The 9,679-nt window shown below is 56.7% G+C and overlaps 1 protein-coding gene across 1 annotated transcript in view; it reads right to left on the bottom strand.

The window, feature by feature from the left end:
• RAMP1 (receptor activity modifying protein 1) overlaps nucleotides 1-7,551 on the bottom strand; it is a 38,958-nt gene extending 31,407 nt beyond the window's left edge. The window contains exon 1 of the mRNA XM_036901147.2: nucleotides 7,312-7,551. Coding sequence (XP_036757042.1) covers nucleotides 7,312-7,363 — 52 coding nt within the window. The 5' untranslated portion in view covers nucleotides 7,364-7,551. The remainder of the gene's footprint in view (nucleotides 1-7,311) is intronic.
• Between the last annotated feature and the right edge of the window lie 2,128 nt (nucleotides 7,552-9,679).

Here is a 9,679-nt window from a genome sequence, read left to right on the forward strand (position 1 = left end):
TCAGAGGTGGCCTCGATCCGGGCTTGGGCTTGCTCACTTGATACCAGTGTCCTTATCTGTGAAACGGGAACCCGCGCACCAGGCAGGCCGACAGCCCTGGCGTTCACAGAAGGGAGCCACGCCAAAGCAGGCAGCCGCGCCCTGCAGGGTTCTCACTGGTGACAAGGGCCCATGATACTTTGGGATGCTCACTGTCTGCTATGTTCTTTTATATTTTCCACAGGTTAAAAAAACCCCTGTAATTTATAAAGTATTATTCTGTGCTCCTTCCAGATTGTCTCCTAACGGTCAGAAAAATCCTTGCTCTGTGCATTCTTGCTGCGGCCGTGAATCACTTCCTGCTCACCCTACCGGGGCCAGCAGCGTGAAAACCACCCACTCAAACACCCCTGGTTACAGCCCCTGGGGCGCCAAATCCTAGGAGGCTGCAGGCCTGTCACCGGGAATGACGCGAACAGAACCTGGTCTGAGCATGTTGCCTTCAGCCTTCCTCGGCCTGTTCTGAAGAAGACAACCAAAGCCCGAACAACAAGAAACTGCAAAAACAAATCCCCGTGACTCCAGGAAAAACTCCGGGTCAATCCTCAAGGCCCACACGCCGCCACCTCCTCCACCCGGCCCAGCGCACAGCCCTCTCCACCTGCGGGCGTCGTGCTGCGGTGGACCTGCCGGAGGAGGCCTTCCTCGGACACCAGGGGCCTCGGAGCCTGAGCACCGTCCGCAGCAGGCCTGCCCACAGCAGGCTGCCGGTGCACCCAGGGCTGACAGCACTATGCACAGCGGCGCCAGCGTGCCGCGACACCTTGCTCCTGGCCAGCGACAGCCCTCGCTCTCCGGGTCTGTCCGGGCTCCCGGGAAATGCCAAGTGGTTTGGGTTCCAATGCCTCAACCTCTCAGCCAGGGTCTCAGGCGATGGTTTTCTCTCCCCACCTTTGGTGCGTGTGAGATGATGCCATGCCGTGTCTTTGAATTTTAGGATAAATGTGTTCCTATCAGGAGCCGCCATCTGTGTTCTCTTTGGCAGCAAGTTGGGTATAAATGATGGGAGGCAAAGCAGGGGCTGGAAGGTCACACGGCCACCCCGGATGACCCGCCGGTCCCCTGCACATGCTGGGAGAGCCTCGTCCAGTGGCAGCAGCTACAGCCCTCACGGCCACGTGCCAGGAGTCAAAACCGGGAGGAGGTCGGGGAAGGCAGCACAGCACAGAGAAGACAAGTAGTGACTCTGTAGCATCTTACTAGGCTGATGGACAGTGGCTGCAATGGGGATGTGGGGGGACTTGATAATAGGGGGAATCTAGTCACCACAATGTTGCTCATGTATTCGTATATTAATGATACCAAAAAAAAAAAAACTAGGAGGAGGTGGGCCGGTCACTTTCCTTACAGCTGGTCTATCTGGAAAAGCAAGGAGGGGAGGAACCAAGACAAGGCCAGACGCGCAGCCCGAGGCCGAGCCCAAGGACACAGCCAGCCTAAAACACACCCGCAAAGAGGCGCTTCTTATATTCCAGCGACGGCCACTTAGGAAATAAGTGGGGCAATATCCCGTTCACAGCAGCAGCCAAAGGCCCAGGGTTCCTAGAAGTTGGACGAGTGATCTGCAGGCAGCTCGGGGTCCCTGTGGGAGGGGTGGAGGCACACACACTGCCGTTTCCTGAACAGCCGGTCCTGATAGCAATCCTCCCTGATCCATCAGCAAGCCCGTGCAAGTGCCATTCAAATCCCATCAGAGATTCAGCTGCAAAGTCAGCAGACAGTGCAGATGAACCACGGGTGCCCCAGAGGAAGCCCCTGGGGCATGCTCTCTAGGAGGCCCTCTGTGGCCCTTTCAGCACCAGCTGATGTTCTCCAGGCCACACTGCTGCCCCTCCCCACAGGACCCCACCATCTGCCTTCCCTCCCCACCAGCCCGCGGAAGCTGCCCCTGTCAAAGTGCCCAGGGCCACAAGCCACCAAGCTGCCTCTCCACAGTCTGGCCTCCCCTCCTGGCCTCTACAGCAAGCCTGCGCCCCCCTCCAGCGCGCTCTCCCAACATCCCTTCCCCCAGAGCCTCTCACACCTTCCTGACACTGAGGCCCCCTGGACGTCTCTCCTGGCCATACTTCTCTTCTGCGCCCTGATGCCTACCTGCCATTGTCCCTGTGTCCAAAGGGGCATCTAACCCAACCTGACTGCTGTGGATGGGGCCGTGGGCATTAGCAAATAAAAATATAGGATGCCCAGTTAAATTTGAGGGTCAAAATAAACAATTTTCTTTTTAATATAAGTATGTCCCCAATACTGGGGAAGAAATGCTTACACTAAAACAATTTGCCCTCCTCTGAAATCTGAATAGAACTGGGGGCCCTGCTTCCCCAGGAAGCCCTCTGCTGCTGCCAGGTGCCTGGCTGCTCTGGATCTCTGCCCGTCTCCTCCCCGCCACACCCAGGTCCGCAGAGCATGCCTCGTTCTCCCCTGGATCTCTCTGGTCCTCACTCCCACCACGCCTGGCCCAGTCTGCCGCCTCCCTCCCGGGCCTCCCATCAATGCTCTGGCACCATACGTGGTGACTCCCCTTGGGTGTCCTGTCGCCTTTGGAATGAAGCCTGAGCAGCTTACCTTGGCCCAGAGGATGGCATCCTCCTCTGGCACCAGCCTTGGCTCAAAGTCCTCTTCCCCCCATGCTGCAGTCACAAAGGCTTCCAGAAAGTTCCAAAAAATCAGGGCCTTTGCATAACCATCTGGGAATCTGTAACTCTTCTCAAGCTCCCTGAGGCTTGGGATAAGGGCTTCCACCTCCAGCTCTACGCCCAGTTTATTTCTTTCTGCATAAACAGTGTCATTTATACTTGTCATTTACATGGAGCAGGGCTCCTCAGCCTTGGCTCCGAGGATGTTTCATGCTGGACCATTCTTTGTAGGGGAGGCTGTCCCTGGCCACACAGGCTGCTTAGGAACATTTCTGGCTTCTCCCTATGGAACCTCCCTACCGGGGATGACGCTGTGCGGCCCACCTGTGTCACATAGCAGACAGACGTCTCCAGGAGAAATAGTGCTTCTCCCCCCCTCCGTCCACCTACACAGCCAGCAGCCGTCTTTCCTCTTACAGACAGATCCACAGAATCCTCCAGAAGCACGAGATGCACATGCAGAGAGTCAACCTCAAGTGCTAGTGTCACCAAGTTTCTGTTTAAGTGACCCTGCTTTCTAGGCCTCTTCCTGTGACGTGGGGTTTGCTCTGTGATACACAGACTGCTTTTACTACAGTCGGTAACTGGCCAGAGTGCATGACAACATGCAGGCATTGCTATCCAATGATTTGCTTGGGTAAACTGCTGCCTTTTACCCTCCCAGGGGATGTCTGCTGCAGGAGAATCCTTCCTGACGGGCCTCACGGGCATGGGGTACAGAGCGGGGAACATGCGTGTGTGCTGTCCAGGTTGCAGCACCCTGCCCCTTGCAGTGAGCCAGCGGCCACAGGCTGGGTCACTCTGCTTCCCTGCCCCCTGGTTTCCAGCAAACTCTCAGCCAGGTCAGGAGCTGCTGATGGGAGGGACCCAGATGTGGCCGACCTGGTGTCCAAGCACGGCCAGAGTGGTGTGGTGAGGGCTTTGGGAGGGGCACCCACCCCAGTGGTGGAGGGTGGGGGGCTCCAGGCACGGACTCCTGGAGGTGGCAGCCATCTGGGTTGGGAAGGTGCTGGCCTGGACTGGAGGCCGTGAGCAGAGGGCAGAGTGGACACAGGGCCAGGTGGGAGACAGAGGAGGCCCTGTAGGGCGCAAAGAGGAATGAGGTGGGGAAGGCTGGGCTGCTCCCCCACCGTGTCTTGGCTAGTGCGTCCCCACGGATCCTGCTCCAGCAAAGCTGCTTAGAATCATGATTTAAATGATGATTGAAGTGACATCTTCAGTGGCAGAGAAAATACCAAAATAAAACAATCTTAAGGGAAAAAAGACTTCCACAAACAATAACTTCATTATGATAAACGAAGGAGGCCTCGTTTGGATGGGAGCCCTCCCACGGGGGCCGTGCTGACATGACCCCCCTCACTGAGGACAAGCACTTCTGTAGAATCGCCCCTGGCCCCAGTGCCATCCAGTCCTGGAGAGGTGGGCTTGGCCACCAGGACATCGTTCCGGGGGCTCTGTGTACATGTGGGGGGGTGCCCTGGGGCTCAAGGGCACCTCTGCTGTGGCAGGCGAGGGACAGCGCAGGGCCTTAGCATTGTCTTTGTCTCTTCGTGTGCCAGGAAGAAACTCCAGTGCGGAGGCAGGTGGGCACAGCCTGGTGCAGGTGCTGGCTGCAGTGGCCACCCAGGCCCCCTTCCCAGCAACTGCTTGCTCTCCCCTGCTACAGCATCCCTTCCTTCGGGGGGTCCTTCCCGAGGGCCCGGTGGGACAGGGGGCCCTTGGCAGGGCTCCTCAGGCCCCAGCTGTGCCCTTCTCAGAGCCCACGGGGCGCCTGCCATCTACTGGGCATTGGCCCCCAGGGACACACCCCGCTCAGACGTGATGGGCTCACGGGGTTGAAAGTCCGCCCCATGGGCTGGATCTTGAGGAGCGCTCTGCCTGCCTGGACAGGCGCCCCCACCTGTGGGGCTACAGGATAGGATCTGGCAGCCTAGCACTCAGACCCAGGCTGGAGGAGGCAGGCTCCAGCACAAAGTGGACAGCTCAGCCGGGGCCCACGCCCTCCCTGAGACATCCTGGTGGGCAGGCTGGACGGGGCCCACTGAGGGGAGGGTCCGCTGTGCCAGGCGGGCCTCGGGAAAGACAGGCTCTGTGCCCAGACGAGGGGCACTGGCAGCCGTAGCTGCTGCTCCACTCCTGGGGGAGCAGCACTTCCACCGGAACTTACCCCACACGTGGCACCCACTGCACACATTCTGCCAGATGCCAGTTGTAACTGAGCAGAAGCTGTGGGATTGGTTCATTCCAGGGCAGGGGAGGGGGAATCAGGACCCAACTAGCTGTTTGCCTTGTGGAAGGGCACCACCTAAAGCGGTTCCCTGCCGTGCGCTCACCGCCACTGCCCACGGGGATATGAGTGCTTCTCCACAGCCCTGGCCAGGGGGCTGACCTGAGCACACTGGCTGCTATGTGCCTATGGAAGGGAGACAAAAATCCAGAAGTTTCTCCCTGCAGCTAAATACCCAGGGAGAATAAACAAACACATTGAGTTGATTAGCAAATAGGAATCCTTCAGATTTGGACTCGAGGAGTAGAACTGCCTCCAGATTTAAAAACAGCATGATGATCCCCACAGATCATACTTCCTCCGATGTTCCAGTCGGCTCCTGTATTTCTATAAAGTCACATATTTCAATATACGTAGCAGCCTTGCACAAATGCTGCCAAATCCCCCAGCTTGCCAGGGAAGGCATGTGCTTCTCAGGACAGGTGGCAGACATGTTCACACAGGACGGCTTCAGCCAGCTCCTGAGTGAAGGTGGGCTCACAGAAACAGGAGTTTATAACACAGTCGTCAAAAAACAGTACTGGGCCCTCTGGAAAACAAGAACTGGGCCCTTCTTTTCTGACTGATGGAAATCTTGTCAATGGCTATTACAAAACTTCTAAAACACGTGGTCACGTCAGTCTTCTGTAAAAGGAAGAGTACACTCGAAGCCCAATTTTGCAATAACTGGATTGTAAGGCTATTACAGACAAGTTCTTGAACCTGTGGACTAGCACACTTAAAAAAAATTCCACAGTGCTATTCTGGTAGCAAAACCTTCATCACCAAGGAGATCTGGCTAATGCCACAACTCGGGAAGAAAACACCATGTACTTCCTAATTTTATTAATTACTGCTGGGCTCCAGTGACATTCATTTACTGATAACCTCATAAAGTTGTGTTTATTTGGAAAAATAAAGATATAACATTAGCCAGACCACTCAGAATAATGTGAAGATTGCAGGGCTTTGGACTTCCACCGGAACAGATACCATTTTCTTGGTAAACAAGCAAGGTCTTTATATGTGATCATGACATAGTGCTTTATTTACATAAGCTTTAGAGGGTGCAGCTTCTGGACACCAGTGAAGAGCATTTAATTGTTTATTTATGTTTAAAAAATGACACAACCCAGCTCTCTGCCTGGCTAACAGAGAAATGTTCATTTTTTAGGAAACAAAAACAGTAAGTTCCATGTCAAGCCAAATGGATCCTAATGCAAAGGAAGAGAGTAATTTAAGATTTTGCCTTTCACATAACTTCAGCCATGACACTTGAGCGGAAAGGTCAGTTTTCAGATTGCAGTATATTGGTGCGGATGCTAACTAACGGTTCAGGGTAGAGCGGACATTCCTCGGGGAGGTGCACACACAGGGAGACCGGAATCGCACGGTCCCTGTGCCGACCCCGGCCTCCTCTCCCAACAGCGTCTGGGCCAAGCTGCCTCCCCAGCCCCCCACTGGTGCCAGCACCAAGCGGGAGACGCGGGCGGCAGCGCTTCCGACCAGCGTCACCTGTTCTGGGGAAAGACCCCAAGTACCAGTAGTAGCTGCAGGCTTCCCAGGGCCACTGGGTCTTCCACTGAAGTGCCCCAAGTACATGAAATGTGTCCAACAGTTAAAACAGCTTAGAAAGGTTTCTTGGCATTTTCTGAAAACACTGCGGCAAGACAGGGAAGATGAAGGCTTCTGGATAAATCTTGCGGTGTGGTGGTTCCCGTGACCTGGGTTTGTTTATAATCTCTTTCAAAAGAGAAACCGGAGCAATTGCGCCTCCTCACCCAGTCCCTCTTTGAATTTCTATTAGCCAGGAGTGTCAAGTAAACAAGCAAATAAAAAAGCTGCGGAAATGTCCCCGAAGAGGGGGCCGCCTGGCCTCATTTCGGCAAAGGAGGTTATTTGCAAATCAACTGCTGTGTCACAGGGTCGGATTTTCTGTTTTAACTGGTTTTGTAGATAAATGGGCAGTGGGTCTGATTCCCAAATACGAAATCGGCCAGGTGCTTGCTGCCACGCTTTGTTCGCATAGCAGCCTAGGGACGCCGCGCGGCGGGAACCGCAGAGCCCAGGGGTGCAGGGAAGGGGAGCCCGCGCGGCCCGGTTCCGCCCGAAAGCCAGTGAGCTCCCGGGCTGCGCGGGAACGTGCAGGGGCCGTTCAGGATTCCCTGGCCCCGGTGCCCCGAAGCTGCCCTGCGCCGAGCCCGCCCGCGCCCCGTCCCCACTGCGCCGCGGGGACCCCGCCCGAGCCGGGCGCCCGCGCGTCCTCCAGCCCACGGGCCCGCGCCGAGCGGGCGGCGGCCGGCAGCAGGGGGCTCGCGGCGCCCGCCCTCCCTCGAGGCCGTGGCGCGGGGATGGGCCCCCGGCCCTACTCACCCAGGAGCAGCCAGAGGCCGCGCCGCGGGAGGCTGCGCAGGCCCAGGGCCATGGCGCGCGCTGCAGGGAATGAGCCTGCGGGAGGCGCGTGCGGGCGGCGGCGGCCCGGCCCACTGCGGCTCTGGGAGGGGGCCCGCGACGCGACTGCAGCGGAGGGGGCGGGCCGGCACCTGCCGGCGGGCGGGAGGAGGCTGGACCAGCGAGCGCCTGGCCGCGCGGACGGGCACCGGGAAGGGCTGCGCACCGCGCGGCGTCTCCGGGATCCTCCCCAGAGGACGCACAATCGGGCTCGGGGGCAGGCCAGGCGCCACGACTCGCGCACCAGCGCTCCTGCCGTGTCGCCGAATGGACCATTTTAAAGCCAGGGGGGGTTCTCCCAGACAGGGCATTTCGGTCTCAAACCGAGCACCATCCCGTCCTGCAGCCACTTCTGCCTCTGGGGTCTGTTTTGGAAAAGGCCAAGACCTCCCTCCCTCGTCTCCTCCCTCAAGGTGCAGGCACTGGGGATCCTATAGGAACAAACTAGCCCCGGACATGTGGGGACATTCAGAGTAACCAAAAAAGGGCACACAGATACAATGAGGAACTGGAATTGAGTGCCAAGACCTACAGGATGAGAAATGGGGTGTACTTATTTGGGGAGCAGGGTCATGGCAGGCATGCACAAAGGTCCTGGGGGCCAAAGGGAACAGGGCTTTTGCCTGGGCACTGAAAGGCGGCCTTGATGGACTCGCTGCCTAGGATGGGTGGAGAGGTGGAAGAGGCTGGCAGGAGGCTGTCACGCCTAAACCTGAGTAAGTGACCGTGTTGGACCTGCCTTGGAGAGGGTCAGTCCTGCGTTTGCACAAGAAGCTTGGGTGTGCTAGTCCATAGCGTGATGGGTCAGGGGCTCCCTGGGGTGGCACATGAGAAGCCCGAGGAAGCCTTGGGGAGGAGCAGGTGCATGGGTCTGACCGGGAGACAAAAATTTGGGAGGAAAGCTACTGGTGGCTGATTTCACCTTGCAGTAGCCCTTCTTATAACATCTTAGTCTGAGAACTCTTGAGCAATTGGGTAAATTCACCATGCTAATCACCCTCGGAAGAGGAAAGATTACTACCCTGAGCGCAGTGGTCACATCAACTTTGTGGCTGAAACTGAACAGTGCCTGACGCACCATCACCACCAGTCACACGGATTGACCGAACAGTTCCCTGTGCCAAATGAAGGGAACAGAGCCACCTGCTGTCAGTGGGAGGAGGCAGCTGCCCTCCAAGGAGTCATCCATCCATTCTTCTGAACACAGGCAGGGAGGGCACTCAGGGCCAGTGTGTCTATGACCTGGGGACCCCAAATGTCCCGAGAGTGAGGGGTCTGTGTCAGATGGCACAGGGCAAGGCACATGCTCTCTTACCTTGATTAGCCCTTCTTCCTCAACCATAGGAAGATACACCCCATTGGGTGGCCTGGCCTCTCCACTTCATTCATTTAACAGACATCTGAGTCCCTACTACATGCAAAACTGCACCAGGTTAACAAAGCAGGTCCTGCTCAACTGGTGAGGCCTAGTGGGGCAAAAATCTCAGTGACATGAATGCCCCACTACAGGGACCACGTGGGGTGGGGCACAGCTGGCTCAGCTGTAGTCCAAGCCTGGAGGGCTAGGTGGGAGAGCGGACAAGAGGGGGCCCCAGCCTGGCCTTAGGCCCGGTCCACTGTGAATCCTAAGTGACCGCCAGTCATCAGTGGCAAAGAACGTGCCCCTCTCTCCTGCCATCGGACCTGTTCTCCACTTGCAAACTGAGCCAGCCTTTCCACCCTTGGCCTCTGACCTCTGACAACTGGGCCCTTTCTTCAACGTTCACTTGGGACTCCTACTTTCACTGTCAGACTCAGCAGCAGCCATTCTTTGCAACATTTTCTCTTTGAAGCTCAAGTGTGATAGGAGGCAAGATCAGGGCAGGGGGAGCCACTTCTCCCCTTCTCCCCTCCCCCTCCAACAGATACACATGGAAGATAAAATGTAATTCTCAAGTTCATCTACTTTGGAAATTCATAATTCTCTCTGAAATGGCAAAGTAGGGAGTATACCCCCTGTGGCTCATTCTCTCCTAATGGTTTCATATCTGCACTGTGGGTCTTAGTGGTGTCCCAGAAATTACTATGGGTTTCCCCTTGCAGACTAGCAAAGTGGGGCAAACTCTTTAACACTTGCCACCATAGCTACAGGGTCACACCAGACCACAGGCAGGGCTGGATAAGGACCCCTGAGAGCTGAGAGACAGGCAAGGTAAGCTCTCTCACTGCCCGCAGTTTCCAGACCACAGGGTGGGAAGGGGAACCCGACAGAGCCTGGGGCTCCTGGAGCTGAGGGGGAGACCAGAGAAAC

Source organism: Manis pentadactyla, chromosome 6 (assembly GCF_030020395.1).
Source record: "Manis pentadactyla isolate mManPen7 chromosome 6, mManPen7.hap1, whole genome shotgun sequence".
Lineage (NCBI taxonomy): Eukaryota > Metazoa > Chordata > Mammalia > Pholidota > Manidae > Manis > Manis pentadactyla.